The 20,098-nt window shown below is 32.9% G+C and overlaps 2 protein-coding genes across 2 annotated transcripts; one reads left to right on the plus strand and one right to left on the minus strand.

The window, feature by feature from the left end:
- Positions 1-6,824: 6,824 nt before the first annotated feature.
- LOC148575608 (uncharacterized) lies at positions 6,825-7,430 on the minus strand. Its single transcript, XM_088502448.1, has one exon. The coding sequence runs from the start codon at positions 7,428-7,430 to the stop codon at positions 6,825-6,827; it is 606 nt and encodes a 201-aa protein (XP_088358574.1).
- Positions 7,431-16,110: 8,680 nt separating this feature from the next.
- LOC107609739 (calmodulin-binding receptor-like cytoplasmic kinase 2) lies at positions 16,111-19,422 on the plus strand. The gene is made up of 6 exons (XM_016311792.3): positions 16,111-16,342; positions 16,561-16,808; positions 16,941-17,106; positions 17,194-17,283; positions 17,524-17,822; positions 18,984-19,422. The coding sequence occupies exons 1-6, from the start codon at positions 16,111-16,113 to the stop codon at positions 19,305-19,307; spliced, it is 1,359 nt and encodes a 452-aa protein (XP_016167278.1). The 3' UTR covers positions 19,308-19,422.
- Positions 19,423-20,098: the final 676 nt, after the last annotated feature.

Below are 20,098 nucleotides of genomic sequence, written 5' to 3' on the forward strand. Positions count from 1 at the left end.
GAAGACGAACGGCTCCATTTTTGCTGCTTCCGCTTCGATCTGAATATTGTTTTATCTCTTTTTTATTTTTTCTTTTTCTTTGAGGTTTTCAACAGAATGCAAACAGACCCGAATTGCAAGACAAAAATCAATAACAGCAATAGAAAATGGACAACAGAAATTGCAATAACAAAAATTGACAGAGATATTGCACGAAAGACATTCCTACATTGTCTTTTCTGCTTCTTCCGTGGATTGCATATCACCCAAGGCATGGTCCAAGTCTAATCTAAAAATATTTGCACAAAATTCTAATGAGAAATGTTTGTAAAATATTAATATTCTAAGACTTCAATCATGGAAAATAGTTTAAATGTTTAATCATGTGATAGGCCATGTAAAACAAACAAACCTTAAGAAATATTGATCTAGATTGTGCCATTGTGGATCTTTAAATATATTTCCAAATCTAGCTACTTCTGTGAGAAACCACTAAGCTCATCCTTACAAATTGCCCCAAAACCAGAGATAAATAACATAAAAAGAATTTTAAAACTCTGAAACGCAACACTGCTCTTTAAATGCACTAAACCTTTTGTTAGCCTCAGCGAGATTAATTTTCTCTTTAAATGCATTAAACCTTTTCTAAATTCTTCATCCAATTCCGTATATACTACTGCATGATCTAGAAGAATTGCATAAAGTTTCAAAAAGGGGGAGTGATCGAAATTCAAACTCGATTCTTACAATCTTCTATATTTACACTTATGCTCCCTTCAATTGCAACAAAAATCACCTGTTAACAAATTCATTATTAATTAATAATTTGAATTGCTTAATAAAAAATTCAACAACTGCTAATTCAATTAGACATATCTTCCTTGAAGCAACACAGTTATTAAGCTCTCAGTTACTAAGCAAAATAAGATAAAATCCAAAGCTCATAAAAATCCATAAAAATAAGCTAATTCCAAAATCTAAAAAGATAGAATGACCGTGTTTGAGGAATCATTGTCATCATCCTCACCCATATTTTCGAAGTTCTGATCAAAGGAGAGGACACCCGAAGACTCTAAGCAGGGCACCATAGCAGCCAGGAAAATCAATGTAATAGGTGTTATTTTCCACATCAGACTATTAATGAATACATAAATTAGACAAAAAAAAAAACAAATCATTTAATGCAAAGAAATAGATAGGAAGCATAGAAAAATTGGCATTAAAAGAAAGTAACAATGATAAAAATTACTCACGACAAAGCTATCCAGTTCTCTTACTGCTGCAGCCTAGACCAATGAATTTTATTTACAGCACTTGGTACAATCCATGTCAATGCCACACATGCACCAAAAAAAAAAATAATCTACCAATTCCCTTGCCCCTTCTATAATAAAAACTTTTAACTATCACTGTCCCAACCTAGTTTCTGGGAGGCTGGAACAAGCAGGAAGTTAATAACTTTTAAATCTCAAGTAACTTTTCAAGACTGAAAAGTAACCTCAAGTTGAAGGCGGCACCCTCTACATAGAATTTTGAGGAAAAGAAATTACATAGAAACAAATTTAGACATCAGACAAAACCAATTAAGATATATAAAAAACACAATCAACACATAGAAACTTGGAATTGGACTGCAGAAATGGGTAACACAACACTGACAAAACACGTTCATTGTCCATTAAGCCAGATGCTCACAATTTGAATTTTCAAATGGGTTCTAACTAGCTTACTGTGCATGGGGTTGTCTGATTTTACAATGGGAGAAGAAACTTCAGCAGAGGAAAAAAACAATCATAGAAGATCTCATACCAACTGTTCTGACTTCCTAGTCAGTGACAAGTCAAGATTACTCAACCTGTAGATGCCTCTAAGTATATGAATATAAGCTCGTTTTCTCACTCTCTCACACAAACATACATGAACATGCACACTCCTTTTCTGAGACTTCTTATTCGATTTAGTGGATTGCATTTCAAAATCAAATAGTGTTCAAATCAATTAGGTACCAATTGAGCTTCACTCTCTTTCATTCTTCTCTGACACTGAAAAAAAGTTGCAAGGTCTTGATTCCTTTGTTAATCTTTAAAAAGCTATTTTGAAAGCTACATTATATGCTACGTTTCTGCTTTTGTTATTGTATTATCACCCTTCAAGTGTATACTTTTGATTAATTTAGTAGTTAATGTAGATTTTTCGTTGTACTAGAGAGTCATAATGTCTTGCGAAGAATAAGTCCTTCATGTTTGACTTATTACTATTACAGTATTACTAACAAATTTGCATTAAAAATTCATTTTGAGTTATGTACACAGATACGCTCACTTAACTTACTATTAATTTTCATAACTGCCCTCTCTTCCTATCTAACTATCGCAAACCTATACCCTCTTTTATTATTTTCTTACGCTTCTTTCTTTCTAAATTATTACCTCCCAATCAAATGTGCTCACCAAACGTCACAATGTTAAAACAAAATCATTACATATTACTCCGATCCTATTGAAATAAAGCATGAATCAAAGTAAAAGGGATCAGACATTTTACTGTATTTCTTTTTAATGATTGAAATATCTCCCACATATGGAAATATAATGATTCTCATCTGTATATGACTATATAATATAGATGCCCCTTTTAAATCAGATTAAGACCAAGTCGCTAAAGTCCATGTCAACACTAGCATTGACTATTCAAAGTTTGTCAACAATCCATATAGATAGCGTTGACTAAATTCATTTATATATTTAGGCATTGTTCCAGGGGCTGGAAATGAGGCTATTTTAGAAAGAGTTGGCGCAAATGTTGATGCTGTATCATGCTATCTGGGAGCAATATAATAATATATGTGTGTTTGTGATCGAATTGAAGGGCATTGATGTTTTTGTCATAATATAAAGGTCACTTAAACATCAGAGCTAGATCAAGGAGTCAATCTCTTGATTGCATTTACCCATGATTTTCTAGACATAACTAAATTTGTCAATTACTTTATTACATTCACCCCATGATCACCTAGACATAACCAAATTCTGTCAATCTCTTCATTACTGCTATCAAGCCAAGAATATAGTACCTTGCCATAACTGATTAAGGGATTAACTATCAAAGCCCTATCTTCCCGGAACCCATATAGAATGACTAGTAGCTAGCAACTATATTTAATAATTTTAACAGAAACCAATTCCAAACATATGATTGCCTACAGAGATTGCAAGAAAAATACAATGACAACATGGTTATTAAGCTCTCAGTTACTAAGCAAAATAAGATAAAATCTAAAGCTCATAAAATCCATAAAAATAAGGGAATTCCAAAAACTAAAAAGATAGAACCACTATGTTTGAGGAATCATTATTATCATCCTCACTCATATTTTGTTCCTCCCTCACAAATTAATAATCTTTTACTAAATCAACATCAATTACTGTATTTAGTGAGAAAAAAAAGTAATAAGTATTTCATCAAACACCTGGAATGCTTGAGAATTTGAAACAATTCAATTAAGAGAAACTAAAAATCATTAAATATTATTATATCAAAGAGCAAATCAATCAGAACATCAGAATAAAAAACAAATAAATGAATAAAAAGGGAAGGAAAAAGAGCACCAGAAATTGAAAACGAGTGGAAAGAAGAAGAGAGTGCAAAAATTGATAGTTTGCTAACGGAGAGAGCAACGACGTTGTTGGCGGAGGAGATGTGTTGAAGGAAGACGCGCTTTCTCTCTCGATCTCAGAAACTTAGGTCGCAACCAGAACGATCGAAGGGCAGTGCGTGGGTGGTGGATTGAATTGAGATTTGTTCGCAGGATTCGCAGGTAGAGGTGGACTAAACTGGTAGTGAGAGAGGATACACATACATGGCGAAGCAAGGAGATTGAGCAACGCCAAAACTCGATAAGATGAGAAAGGTGTGATTTTGAATGCAGGGGAAAGGCAGAGAACCCTTAGAAGTTATTCACCATGTTTCAATTAGGGAGGGAGAGAACGGGTTGGGGTTTGATAAAAACCTCCCAAATTAAAATTGTCTAGCTGCGCACTCGAAAACCTCAAGTTGAACCGCCCCAATTCTTTCATTCACAGCTGTTTGATAAATTGCCCCCAAATTACCGCCGCAAACCTACACAGTACAACAAAAAACAAGACATAAACATAGATTAAAAGGTCTAATCCGTTGTCATCTCCGGCATTGCCATCAACAACCAAACGGATCAACTCCACCCCACTCCCTGTAGCTCAAGAAGGACCTAATCTTTACGCCTTCAACATTTGTCTCCACTCTTTGGAATACTCTGCTATTCCGCTTCAACCAAATGTTCCAAACAACTACACAAAATCCTGTCAGCCATTTCTTTCGCTCAGACTTGCCACCTGATCCTCTAGTCCAACTCTCAAAGAACTCCTTACTAGTCCCCGGAATGACCCATGCTCTATCCGCACATGTCAACCAAGCACACCACACCTGCCATGTAAACTCACAAGCAAAGAATAAATGATGCACTAATTCTATGTCTTTTTTACACAATACACATATATTATCATTATGATTAATAATACCAAGTCTAGTCAGCCTCTCCCTCGTGTTGACCCTGCCTACCAAAACAAACCATGCAAATAGTTCAACCCTTGGAGGAACCAAGCCTTTCCAGATGGAGCTAGTGAAGCTGTAGCTAGTGATGTCCTTTGAGAGGGTCTCTTTCTGCAGCACCTGCACAAACGAATTAGTAGAAAAAACACATTTTTGTCAAATTTCCATACAACTGAATCCTCTCTATCAACCGACAATCTTACAACCCGTAACCGGTCATGAAGTTGATTGAGCAATTGTAACTCCCATTAGAAGAGTTCTCTCCTCCACTGGAAGTTCCACACCCACTCTAGCCCATCTCAAAACCCACAGTCCCCTATTACGGATCCTTGTTGATTTGAAACAGAAAAGAGTCTCGGAAAACAATCTTTCAAAGAGCCACCTTGCACCCAAGCATCCTCCTAAAAATGAGTGCTTCTGCCATTTCCCACCTACATGGACAAGCCACTAATCATCATATCTCTTATATGTTGCTCCTTAATATTAAGCTGACAGATATCTTTCCACGGGCCCCCTCTTGATGGCAAAGGTTGGTTTGACAACATTATAGTTGGGTCCAACTGATTACAAGAGTATACAATCTTCTTCCAAAGCGGGAAGTCCTCCTTTGAGAAGTGCCACCACCACTTGAATAGAAGCGACGCATTTCTAATTAAAGCATCTCCCACCCCCAAACCACCTAGCTTTTTTGGAGCTTGAACTACCTCCCATTTCACTAGTGGTATCCCGCTATTCCCATCTTCTTTACTCCATAAGAACCTTCTCTGCAGTCCAATTATCTTTTCTGCAACCGCCTTTGGCATCTTATACAAGCTTAAGTAGTAAATTGGCAGGCTATTGAGAACAGATTTTATGAGGACCAGCTTACCCGCTTTGTTGAGAGATCTAGCTTTCCATAAGCTCATCTTGTCTTCCACCTTGTCTATGATTGGTTTCCAGGTCTTCACCAACCGAGGGTTAGCGCCAAGAGAAATTCTTAAGTACCTGACAGGTAACACCACTTCGGCACATCCCAACAGATCACACATATTCATCACCCAATCCCTCTCACAATTAACCGGAATTAGGCTCGACTTCTCGAAGTTGATACTCAGGCCAGACATTAGCTCAAAGCAACACAGTAGCCTCTTATAATTCACAAGCGTCTCTGTTTCTTGTGGACAAAATAAGATTATGTCATCTGCAAATTGTAGATGCGACAATTCTATGTTGTCCCTTCCCACCAGCAGTGGAGAAATTCAGCCATTTCTTACCGCCTCCCCCACCATTTTGTGCAGAACGTCAACAACAAGAACGAACAGAAAAGGAGAGAGGGGGTCTCCTTGTCTGAGTCCTCTCTCCATCTTGAACGGCTTGGATGGCGACCCGTTGATCAACACCGACATAGATGCTGTAGTCACACATTTCCTCACCCAAGTCCTCCATCTAAGACCAAAACCCATCTTCTGGAGTACTATATCCACAAAGCTCCATCTCACTCTGTCATAGGCTTTCTGAAAGTCTAGTTTCACAATTGCCGCCTGCTTCTTTCGCAACTTCAACCATTGGACCGTCTCACAAGCAATGAGGGCACCATCATGTATTTTCTGGCCCTTTACAAACGCAGACTGAGTCTCCCCCACTAGATGTGGCATCACTAAACGCATTCTTTGTACCAGCACTTTTGATATCACCTTGTACACACAACCAACCATAATAATCGGTCTTAAGTCCTTGATTTCCTTAGCTCTGACAAATTTTGGAGCTAATGCAACCCAGGTAATATTAGCATCTATTGGTAGCTTCACATTCTGGAAAAATCCCAACACAGCTGCAGTAAACTCCTGATCAAGCTCGTCCCAACATTTCTTTATGAAGTTCATATTATAACCATCACTACCTGGTGCTTTACTGAACTCACAATCCCAAACTGCCTCTCGTACTTCCTCAGTTGATGGCATTTCCTCTAGTACTGCTGCCTCTTCGTCATTAATCTGCTTAACCAGCCCATCACGGATCCCAACCAACAGAGCATCCTTCTGCCTATACAGTTCTTTATAAAAGCCCACAATCGCATTCTTTATTCTAGCCTGATTCCGTACCAATCTTTCGTTAATCACTAGAGAATCAATTCTGTTATTCCTTCTTCTTGCCGACGCTAGGTTATGGAAGTACCTCGTGTTCTTGTCCATATCTCTAGCATGTTGGGATCGGGACATTTGCTTCCAATGAATCTCCTTTCTGATATACCACTTCGCACAGCAAGACACCAGAGCCTTCTATCTAGCCTCTGTTGTTCCATCATAACTACCAGCACTAACCATATCATCAATTTTCTTAATCTCTTCCTCAAACTTCTTTATCCTGCTGTCCATGTCCCCAAAATTATTCTTATGCCATCTCCTTAGCGATACTGTCAATGCCTTAAGCTTGTTTGTGAACATATCATCTCCCAAGTTCCTCCACTCATCCTTTACCAACTTTAGAAATCCTTCATGCGTAAACCAAGAATCCAGGCTGCGAAAAGGTCTCGGACCCGCACAAAGTCTAGAATCTTCTAAAATCAATGGGCAATGATCTGACAGGCCTCTCGGACCTCCTTTCAAATGAGTATCTGGGAACTCCTCAAGCCACTCCAAACTGACCAAGATCCTATCAATGCGACTACAAGATCGACCTCGAAACCATGTGAACTTCCGATCCGATACCGGTAAATCTACTAACTGTAAGTCTTGTACCCATTCCTTGAAATCCTCCACAGATGTTGGTAAACTAACAGCACCTTTTCTTTCTTCCAACCGTAGTACCTCGTTGAAGTCTCCCATGAAACAAAATGGGACCTGACATAGACCCACAATGTAGCTTAACTCCTCCCACATCACCATTTTCTCACTCCAAACATGTGCACCATACACCAAACAGACAGCACATTTAAAATTATTTTTTGTCAGCACACCTTCAACGCACAACCACCCATCCCCTTTATAGCAGTTCGAACGTTCAAATAATAAATTATCCCACATTAACAATAAACCGCCAGAGGCACCAACTGATTCCACAAAATCCCAACCCACCGTATCACACCAACTGATTCAACTCTTTCACCATACTCAACTTTCCATACCCTCCTAGGCCTCTAACATTCCAACAACTATAAATCATTTAATAGAATTTCTACACACCTTGTTATGTTGTTTGGGCCTGCTCCTCCTAGCTTTCTCCTTTTGTTTTGCCATCTTTCTTTTTGCTGTGATAGCTTCATTTTGACTCTGTAGAATCGCCATAATATCTTCTTCATCGTCATAAAAAACCGCACCTGACTCCACTGCTAGCTTCCATGTTTCCTTATTTTCTACTGACTGTCCTGTCTGTGTATCCCTCTGATTAGAATCTGGTATTTCGCTTTCAATTTCTGTCTCAAATCCAGCATCCTCTGTAGTCCGGTCATTCACATCGTCTTGACCCACACCTTCATCTTCCCCTTCTATCTCTTCCAAATAGTTTACCTTTTCGTTATTGTCTTGAACCAACATGTGTTGATCTCCATCTTCAGCTCGGGCCCTCGGTTCATCAACAAACCCCTCCACTTCCGGTTCGTCGCCAAGGTCACCCCTCATTTTTCGTGCCACCTTAATCACTCCTTTGCCGTTGCACTGTACCGGACCATGGCTCCCTTCCTCTGCTTCCACGCCAGACCCACCACCTGCGCCTCTCATTACCGCACCGGGACGTGAGTATCCTTCTTCATGCGCGTCGCAGTAAGCCTCTCCGTTCGCTGAAGGATTCATCACGTAGCATTCCTCGTAGATTGCTTTCGTGATTGAGCCACATTGCTTCTTGCCAGACCCGGATTCGCCAGGACGCAGTCGACCCGGCCCAGCCTCACGTCCGTGTTCCTGTTGGAGCTGTCCCAAGCGTCCGCTGGATCCTTGCTCCTAAACTCCACCCAGCAGCCTCCCAAGCCCACACTCTTGCATAGGCCCAACATTTAGTTGCCCCAAATAATGACTAGGTTTGTTGGATACCTTGTGGGCCTCCCTCTTTAGTGTATTCACATTCATCGCATTCCCACCGTGTGGATTTGTCACTAAATATTTGGCCCCACTTCTTTTTCCATAGCATATCTATGTCACAGTTTTCTCTGATCCATCCTCGAAGCAATCATCAGATCCTTCTAAATCAGCCATGTCATTACTCCCATTCATTTTGAATGGATCCGTCATCCTCTGCCTCTTCAATGCCATTAAATAACCTTGATTGCATTCATTCAAAAAAATATCGGTTATGACCATTGTACCCCTATTTTCATCACCGTCATTAGTTCGTGTCCTGACTAGGTCAGCCGCCGGATCCCACACCGCCGCTGTCGACACCATTTCGCCTGCAGGTGTGCTATCGTTGACACATATTGACTTTACGCTTGCGTCTTTCAAAAAGCATTCATCTCCAGATATGTCACCTCCTATTTTCTTCACAAATACATCGAATCCACTGGTCCCAATCGTGATGTGGATCCTTTCCTTGATCACATCAAAGACGCAGGTATCGATTAACACACGGCCAACACTGAAGGATAAGGCAGACTTCGTCACATCATCATACTTGACTACTTCTCCCCATAAGCCGCCTATCGTACTGAACGTCTCCACTGACCAAACATGTAAAGGCACCCCATGACATTCTAACCAAACTCTCCTAGTCTCATTACGTTCGGACTCTTCTCATCTCCAAACACTGTAAAAGAATTGTAAGAAACCATTCATTTTGAATGTAAACGCTTCCTCCGCATTCTTCACAGAATCAAACACTAGTATGGCTTTGTATGCTCCAAGCTCCCTGACTTCAACAATGTGAGAAAAGTTCTTGACGATTGCTCTTCGTAGCGATTTGAAGTTGATGGGTCTTGTGGTTTCCTTACTAAACTCCTCAACAGCCAATCAAAATTCTCTTTTGCTACTGGCACTTCAACCTTCTTCGTCCAACCATTGTCTTGGCTTTCCTTGGCGGGTTTTATCTTCTTAGCTTCTTCGACTCTTGTAGAACTTTCACCCTTATGAAGTTGCCTACTCCCCACCTCAGTTCTTTCACGGTCTCCCTTCCGTATCCCGGTGTTCTCCTCTCCCATCATCCTTCTGTACTTGGCTTCACCTACATAGATAACCTTTCCCCTTATTCTTGTATGATGCATTTCAGTTATGGCCTTCATCGCTCCTCTTTTTGTTGTATATCGTATAAAAGCAAACATATACACAATTTCATTTTTCAGCTTCCGAACCAGATAGATGTCATTGATTCGTCCTGTCCAATGGAACAAGTGAAATAATTCCTTCTTCGATATATCATTCGACAGATTGTTGACAAAAATGGAGAAAGACACGTTTTCCAATCGTTGGTACTCTTCTCGATTCCAAATCTTAGGATCCCTTTCCTGTAAATTCCTAGTTCTACCCGCTCAATGTTTCCTCCTCTCTCTTTCTCTCTCTAGAACCATTCTCTCTCTTACAAACTCCTATTGGTATGCGAAAAGTTTGTTAAATTCTTATAATAACTTGTATTACTATCTCTGATGATCCAAAGTTTGTTATAATAACTTATACTCAATTATATTTGAGTTAGTGTCATTTACTAATTTATAATTATTTTACAGCATTTTTCTCTTAAAGAAAATTTTTGTCTCCTTGATTTAGTAAAGTCTTAGTACTTTAAATATGCATAATAAAAAAAATTTAATTTTGATACATTATTAGTATAAAGTAGTTTTATACGTACATCAAATTATATAATATTACATTAGTATAAATTACTATCTTTTATATTGTCTACATAAATATTCATCTAAAAGAATAGATGTGATTATATGACTGTATACAATATTTTATACTATCAGTACATCAAAATTAAACTTTAATAAAAATTGTAAAGTTTTTTAATTACTACTTTTGAAAATTAAAGTTTTATTAGGATAATATTTGTTAAGGTATTTAATATAAAACATTTATTAAAGATTTAAAATTTTTAATATTTTTGTAGTGCATTTATTAAAAAAATTTAAAAATTCATATTTATCTTTGAGTAACATTATCAAATATCTTATTAGTAAGAAGAATACTCTAAAATTAAATTATTTAAACGTAAAGTTTTATATTCTTAATATGGATGTTATTAAAAATCACAAAGTTATAATTTCAATATGTCCATATTACGAGAAAATTGTTCCAAGAAACTAGTGTTATCGAGACGAAAATGATTATTTGCTCCATTGCAAAGAGAGCTTCTTCCATGTCTACAAATTAATTGTACTATTCCAACAAACATATCTACCACGTTGCACTTTTTCCAAACACAACTTTTACAAAGATTAAAGATGATGGGGAAGTGAGTCCATAATGACTCTATTTAATTTGTTCTATTGCTAAAATTAAATTAAAAAATATGTATTTTTAGTACACATGATCAATTTATATTATTTGTAAAATATTTTATGTTTTTTTTTGTTATATATAAAATAAATACATTAAAATTCAAAATTTTTTACATTTTTAATAAAAAATTTTAATATACAATTTTAACATATACTTTTAAAACACAAAATAAATAAATCCGATCTTAAATAAAATACCTGCCTTGTTCTTGAATTTGTTGCCAATAATGGAGATGCTATAACTTCAATTCTCTCCATATTGTACGTGCTCTAAAGAATAGAGTGGTAGCAGTAACAAATTAAATTAAATGGGTCAAATGGTTAACTTTTTCATTTATTTAATTAAATTTTAGGAGTTTAAATTTTATTTTGTATATGTAATAATAATTTATTAACTAATAATAAATTTTTTTACGAAACTTAAATTCACAACAACTTAGTCTTTAATTTATCAAACTAGAAAATATAAAAAAAAATTAGCTAATATATATTTTTAGGATATATAAAAATTAAAATTACTATTAATAAAAAAATTTAAATATTTTATTTCAGTAAATGTATAATAATTGTATTGAAAGTCAAAACTCAAAATTTCAATTTTCTATAATAAATTTTTTTATTAATAATTTTAATACATGTCTTAGTTAGTTAAATCCCAAAAAAAAAAGTAGTAGTACCAGTGTACCAGTACAAGAAGTCTTCCATGTATTAAATGAAGTTGTAGTACAATCTTAAAAATTGTCTCAATTATTGTCTCAGGGAGCGACATATAATAAATGTCTTCACAATTCTTCTGCTACTTTTGAGGTTTTTTATTTGAATTGTTGTTTTAAGGTTAAGTTATTCTTGTATGTGTGCTATAATATACAGCATTGTATTTTGGTTTCCACTTTTTGGAACACCTTACTAATGGGAAAAAGAAGTTATTATTGTTCTACGTTATTTTGTATTACATGATAGCCCCACAAAATAAAATTAAAAAAAGAAAATCGGAAGTAGCTACAATTATTATTATAAAGAATGAGGAAAAATTAATTTGATAAAAATCTATCTTTTAGAGTTTAAAGTTGGAAGTCTAATATGCACGGAAAATAGTATAAACTTAATTTTATTGCACCTCTAAACATCCGTTATAAAATAATTATTTTAGGATAAATTATATGCAAATCAATATAATCTAAATAAAATATATCTTTTCCCAAAGAAAATATAAAAAAAAACGTTATTAAAAGAAATATTATTCACAACTAATAACAAACAATAATGATGATAACCATAACAATGATAATATGTTGGACGACGATAACAACAATAATAATTTCAGTAGCAGTAGAGATACTAAAAATAGTAGTAATAACAGCAGCAGCAGTGATAATAAATTAATAATAATAACAAAGTATAAATAAATAAATTAAGAAACTAATAAATAATATCGGTACTCTATATATTATATATAATAAAAATATATGGAATAAGATTTGGTGTAATTTTTTTCCTAAAATACATTTTTTTATCGAAGATAAGGAAAGTTGAACCTGCGACCTCTTAGATAAGTATAGAGAAACTATATCATTTGAATTATAGCTCGTTGGCTTCTTTAAAATACATTTCATTATATATAATGGATACTTCTATATTATATATACTTAAATTGGAATATGGAAATGGTTATATATAATTTTCTTTTCTAAAATATCATTTATTATATATAATCCATAATTTTTTTTGTTATTTTTAATATTTTAATCCAAAATATTTTTAATTAAATTATAAATCACTTATCAGTTATCATTTTAATTAATTATACTTTTATTACTTGTATATATTTAATAAATAAAAAAATAAACCAATAATATATTAGAGCGTATTAATACACTAATAATATAGATAAAAAAATGCACAATATAGATAAAAAAAATTCACAAATTTGTAAAAAAAAAAAAAAATTTATATTTAACGGATGTGTCTACATATTCTCGAGTGCAATGATGAAACAAAACCAATGTAATGCTTCTAAAAAATCAAAATGCTTATGTTAGATGGATTTTACTAATTATTTTAAATTGATCAAATTTGTTAAATTTTGTTTTATATATATAAACAGAACAATTGAAAAAAGGAATAAGAAGAGAAACTAACAAAAGAGGATAATAACGTTACGTTGAAATGAAAGGGAGAAAAGAGACAAAACCGGTAAGAAAAGAAATGAACCAAAAAAGCAAAGCAGAATCTACCAAGAGAAAAAGTTTTGTTTTGCCAAAACTGTTATAGTTACAAAAAAAATTAATTATTAAATTAGTTATTATGTATTTGTATTAGTTATATAAATACATATTATTTAATTAATTTTTAATATATATTTTATATTAATAACTAATTTAATAATTAATTTTTAGTATATATCTAAATAGTTGTTGTTTTGATATTTTTTTTTATAGATAACAATAAAACAAAAGACAGAAATTCAGGAAGGAGAATAGAAAAATGAGAGAAAGAAATTGAAAAATCAAAAGAAAAGATGTAGTGACGAAGGTAAAAGATGATTGTGTATTGCAGTTTTTAACCAAAATAATTGAGTTGTGAATGAGTAATTAGACTTATTAGTCTTAATCCTAAAACTAAATGCAAGAATGGTTTCGATTTTGTAGTAAATGCAACAATTTTATTTTTATTCCCTTTTATTTTATTTTATTTTATTCTTTTACATTTTGAAAGGGATTAAAGAAATGAGTTGGGTTTTGGATTTTAACAAAAATGTTCACAATAATTAAGTTAAGGCTCTTGCTAGTTAATAATACCCAATAAGAAAAAAAAAAAAAGTAACTTTTAATGTATTTAATATTTTCAACAAAAAAAAAAGTATTTTTCATCTTATTTATAAGTTATGATGTATGAGACTGACACGGACATGGGACACGACACGACATGAGATACACTGATACGCGAATTTTAAAATCTTCAAGAGTTAGATAAAATATTAGAGGAAGGTAAAAAATATTTACACAATAAAATAATAATAAAAATAAAATTTTAAAGAGGACTAAACTAAAATTTACATATAAAAAATTAAAATTAAGGGGTCATTGTCCCCTTTTTTCTATATAGCTCCGCTCCTGAAAATCTTATAAGACACGGGACACGCATACATATAAAATATAAATTAATTTTTTTAATTATTTTTAATGTCTTATTTTAATTATATTAAGTATTTAAAATATTTTTTGTTTTAATAAATAATAATATATATTATATCTAAATTTATTTCAAAAATATATGTTAAGAATAAAATTGGACACGCTGACACGTAATGGTATTTAGGTGTGTCCAAATGTATCCAAAGAAGAATTTTTTATTTTTTATTAAGATACAGTTACGACATAGAAGACACACGCATATCAAACAAGTGTCAGTGAGTATCGTATCCGAAATATATCCAACACGCATACACGGTAACTCAACAAAGTATTCATACTTCATAGTTTATATAAGTGATAAACAAGAAACAAAAATAAAATAATAATAATATTCAATCATTAACAAAAATATCAATCTAATTAATATACAAATATCCTAATATATTCTCAGCATAGTTGATTATGATTGCAAAACACAATCGCATTTTGTGGGTCTTGTGAGTTGTGAGTCATAGCTTTCCACGAATTTTCAATCTCTAGATGTCTGGAAAGTGTAGGTAAATTTCCTAAGATAGTCAAAATGGTCTCTTCCATCCATTACAAAAAAGCCAGCATGCATGAATAATTTTCCTTTTTCTGATTTGGGAGTGTTGAAGATGCAATAACCTTTGACAATTGACACCTAGTAGGTCAACATATGAAAACAAATTTTAATTTCATATAATCCTTGTTAATCTTTCAGCTAACTTAAACAAAATTATCTCAAAGCATGACAAAAATTATCATATTATCAAATAAGTATTTTTAATGGTTTTTGAATTTTGAATCATACACACAAAAAAAAAAAAAAAAATCATTTCTGTCTCAAACTAAATTAATCAAACTTTTAGTAATAGTGTCCATACCATAGTTTCATGAAATTAAGAAAAACTAGTTCAAACTTCAAAGCCATTTTCTATTCTTAATTTGTATAAAAATTGTCAATACTATAGTCATGAATCTTTGATCGTTTGTGAACACACTTGGCTCACGAAACCGCGTTAGAGACACCAAATCCAGTTAGACCCATGGACCTTTTTTGAGTTTTGAATGCATTTTCAACCTTCTTCTCTTTTTTTTTTTTTAAAATTTTTTAAAGTGATATACTATTAATTTATCTATTTCTCTTTTAGTGACTAACTTTTTTTAAATAATACTAATTTATCAAGTTTTTTTTATATTAAAATCTAATTTATCTAATATAAATTTTTTTATGTACCTATTTAAAGATCACAGGTAGGATATAACTAGCAGGACTTTACTTAAGAAAATAATAATAAAAAAAACTAAGGAGTGCAGGCCTTAGGCTTTTATTTGTATGCCTGATTGTACAAAAATATTTATATAAATATTTAATTATAGAATATCATTTTAATTGGATGATGATAGTATAAAATTGTTTTATCAAAACTAAATTCAAGATATTATATACACAAGAGTTTGATTATTATGTATTGATTACAATAAATAATCTAACTAAACTTGTTCAAAACGACAATACATACTTTAATGTTTGGTTGAAAAGGAAAACAACTACTTATGACCAAAGAAAAAACAGTGTTTGTAACAAATTTTGTTTTGACAAAAACAGGTTTAATAATAATAATAATAATAATAATAATAATAATAATAAGAGTAAAGTGATAAATAAATTCTTAAAGATTTATATTTCAGACAGATTAATCCTTAAAAAAATACCAATAAAATTTTCTAATATAACAAACATAAATAAGTTAGTTCAAATTAAGACCTTCTACCTTAATTATAGAGATTAATTTAAAGGTAGTGTGTACACATCTGACATCTTGAAAAATTTTATTGGTAATTTTTTTTTCTTTAAAGACTAATATGTCAAAGTATAAATTTTCAGGGATTTATTTATCACTTTACTCTAATAATAATAGTAGTAGTAGTATTAAATTATTAATATTAATATTAGTAGCCTTATTAAGCTTATTCTGATTTCTGCAAATGAAGAAAACAAAGAAAGTCCCCATTATTTTACATAATAATAATAATAATGTTGGACACCAACAACATCATAAGAAGACTCATCATCATGCTTCTTTGCTGACAAATTTTAAGTCTGCTGTGATGAAATGTGCAAGTTTTTTTGCATTGTTTCTTTCTGGAAAAAGAAACACACAAGAATCAAAGGTTGTTGAAGACAGAAAGAGTACAAACAAAGTCAGAGGAGCATCATGTGAGTTTTTAGTCCATTTTTATAGTTCATGGTTTTTGAAAGTCTTCCTTATAAGTGCTGTTGAGCTTTAAAGCATGTTAAACCGGTGTCAAACATGCCTAAACTTTTATGTAATGAAAAAATTAGATTCAAAGAATCATAAATGCTTCTTTTGTAGATGATCTTAGTAAACTGTAATGGTTTATGCAAAATTAAGGTTTTTGGTTGAAATTATGCAGCTTCATCTGATTTATCATCTGATAGCAACAAGAGTTCATCCTCAAAATTGAAGTTTTCACATTCCTATGGATCATCTAGCACTTCAAATACTCAGCTTGGAACTGCAGGGAACTTCTCCTTTGAAGAAATCTACAAGGCAACAGCAAAATTCTCTGCAGCTAATAAGATTGGGGAAGGTGCCTTTGGAACTGTTTATAAGGGAAAGCTTACTGATGGAACTCTTGTGGCCGCAAAGCGCGCCAACAAGGTATCCCATAATCTATGCTTTGTTATTGCGCCTTATCATGTATCATGTCTGCTGTGATCATTCACAAAGAAAGTTTTACAAAAGTTTAGTTTTTAAGAAAGACAATGATCATGTGGTGTTTTTTGTTGACAGGATGTAGAAAACAAGAACTTAGCTGAGTTCAAAAATGAAGTATCCACTTTGTCAAAGATTGAGCATCTCAATCTTGTGAGGCTGTATGGATATTTGGAGCATGCAGATGAAAAGATTATTGTTGTTGAATATGTTAATAATGGATCACTCCGGGAACATCTAGATGGTAAGTGATTGTTCTTTTATCTGTCACTTTTCGATACATCTTTCGAACAATGTATCTGATATCGCAAATTGAGAATTGTTAATGCAGGTACAAGGGGTGATGGGCTAGAAATTGGTGAGCGTTTAGACATAGCAATTGATATAGCTCATGCAGTTACTTACCTTCATATGTACACAGGTATGTTATCATATAGAATTTGGTTAGATACAAGGAAATTTTCTAACTAATTTGAGTTTCTGCAATGCATGTTCAAGGAAAACATTACAACTCCTTAAATAGTCTTGTTTGTTCTTTTAGAATGTGTTTAGTACATGTTTCAGGACAGAAAATACAGAGATACTGAGATAGAAAAAACAGTTACAGAATATGAGAATGCCATTTGAAAGAGCTAAATCTCTCTGTTATCTTGTTTGATAGATCATCCAATTATTCATAGAGACATCAAAGCATCAAACATCTTACTTACTGACAAACTAAGGGCTAAAGTGGCCGACTTTGGTTTCGCCCGGCTGGCTGCTGAAGACCCTTCTGCAACCCATGTTTCAACACAACTTAAAGGAACAGCAGGCTACATTGATCCTGATTACATGAGATCTTACAAGCTTTCTGAGAAGAGTGATGTGTATTCCTTCGGCGTGTTGCTTGTTGAGATGGTTACCGGACGACATCCAGTTGAGCCGAGGAGACCCCTCAGTGAGAGAGTTACAATTAAATGGGTAAGGAACTAAGCATGACAAGTATGTTATAAACATTCACTTTGTTATGTTAAGTTTAATTTATCAAGTGTACTAAAATATTTGAATTCTAGTGATTAAGCATTTGAAAGAATTTTGATTGTGTCAATTCTTAAAGACTATGCTGTTGTGATAGTTTTAAACTGTGTATTTCAGCAAAATTAGAAGAATTAAAGTGAGTTCTGTGTAGCATCAGAGTTAATGAATTATTCACTAATGGATATGATATGATATGATATCACAGACTCATAGCTTTGATTCAGATTTGATTTCATTCTAGTTATGAAATGTTAAACTGCCTTATGAATCATTTTTATCTCTGACAAACTTTTTAACTTCTGTTTTCAAGTGTACAATTGAAGATCATATCTAAGAACCCCCATGACATAGATAGGTCTTGCTTCATAACATTTGATAGGTGAGGATGTGCCAGATTTGGAAAAATAAGTTATGTTTTTTGCTATATTCCTGAAAAGAAGAAGAAGAAAAAAGTTTCTAGGTATCCAGTATACTACATAATTTTTTTATGAAGGAATTCAATAATTGTTAAACTTGGTACATTAACTTCAATAATTGTTTGATTGTATCTTCAATCATAACCAGATAATTTCACATGTATCAAATTAGAAAAGTAATTTAGATCTATACACAACAACAAAACCTTATACCACTAGGTGGGATCCGTTACAAATATCAAACGAGACTATTGGGTACTATCATATATCATGTTTGCAGTGAGACAATTTACACACAAATCTTCTTTGACTGCCTCATGTATAGTCTTTTTTGGTCTTCTTTTACCTTTTGCCACTTGTCTATCTTTAATTCCCGCTTCTATTTTCTTTCTTTTTTATATCCTCATTTCTTATTTTATCCAGTGTTTGACCACTCATCTGTGCCATACTAAGCTTATCCCCATGACATACTTGTCACTTTGAGCAGTTCGCTTGAATCCTATGTTTTACATCCTCTTCGATTTCTTTATTGTCCTGTATAATATTTCAAAATACTTGAAATTTTTTTACATGTGGTAGGATACTTTTCCCCATTTTCATCTATAATGTTAAATATTCCTTTTTAAAGGAGATCAGCTTGCCAATGAATTTATGATCAGAAAAAAAGGCACAATTTGCATGTATGCAGGCACTGCAGATGCTGAAACAGGGAGAAGTTGTGATCGCCATGGATCCGAGGCTGCGAAGAAGTACGGCCTCGAAAAAGGCCGTAGAGAAGGTTCTAAAGCTAGCTCACCAGTGCCTTGCACCTTCAAGACAATCAAGGCCAACCATGAAGACATGTGCTGAGGTTTTATGGGGTATCCGGAAAGATTTTAGAGACAAAACATCTTCTCATCTTAGCCATGATTCTCACCATTCTGCTAAGTATCCTCATAGAGATGCCAAGAATGACAGGCATAAGTTATTTGATATTGAAGGTGACAATGACCGTAAATTTGTATCTGCATAGTTAAATTTGTTCATTGATTGTTCAGATGGTGAACACAATACTAATATTGTTCTTACATGTTCTTTGATTGATGAAATGAAATCATGAAGTATGTGGTTTATAGCTTGACTTTTAAGTTTTTTTTTTCTACATATGAGTATTATATAAGTTATTTTTTTTTTACTAAAATTAGGAGTGAGACTTGAGACCTCTAGGAAAGAATGGAAAGATTATGTCATTTGAGCTATAACTTGTCGACATTGCATAAGTTATGTTGTGGATTGAGAAATTGTAAAGGCAATTGTAGTAATTAATCAGGGACAATTTATTTATTGGCTTCAATGTGATAGCAAGTTATCTTCTGAGGAGTCATGGATATATTTGTATGTCTTGCTCAGAAATTATGAGGTGAAATTTTTTATAGATAAATTTGATATTTGAATATGTACCAAATTTACTTTTTTGTTTAAAGAAAAAAAAATATATGTTATGTATGTGTTAAAAGTGTCAATTATCAAAATATATTGATAATTATTAATGCATAGCAATATTACATGATCAGTATAATTTATTATTTTTTAGTAATATTTAATCTATAATATTTAAAAGTATTGTTAAAAAATAAAAATATAAACTTAGATGATTTAAACTGAAATTAGTAAATTATTAACTAAAATACTAACAAATATAAATTAAAATTACTAGTTTTTAGGACTTTCTCATATAACAAAATTGTTCGTAGAAAAACATATTTTCAAAAACACATATTTTTTGCTAAAACAAATTCAGCATTATATATTAAATACTCTTGA

Source organism: Arachis ipaensis, chromosome B1, assembly GCF_059453495.1.
Source record: "Arachis ipaensis isolate K30076 ecotype BB chromosome B1, ASM5945349v1, whole genome shotgun sequence".
In the NCBI taxonomy this organism is placed as follows: domain Eukaryota; kingdom Viridiplantae; phylum Streptophyta; class Magnoliopsida; order Fabales; family Fabaceae; genus Arachis; species Arachis ipaensis.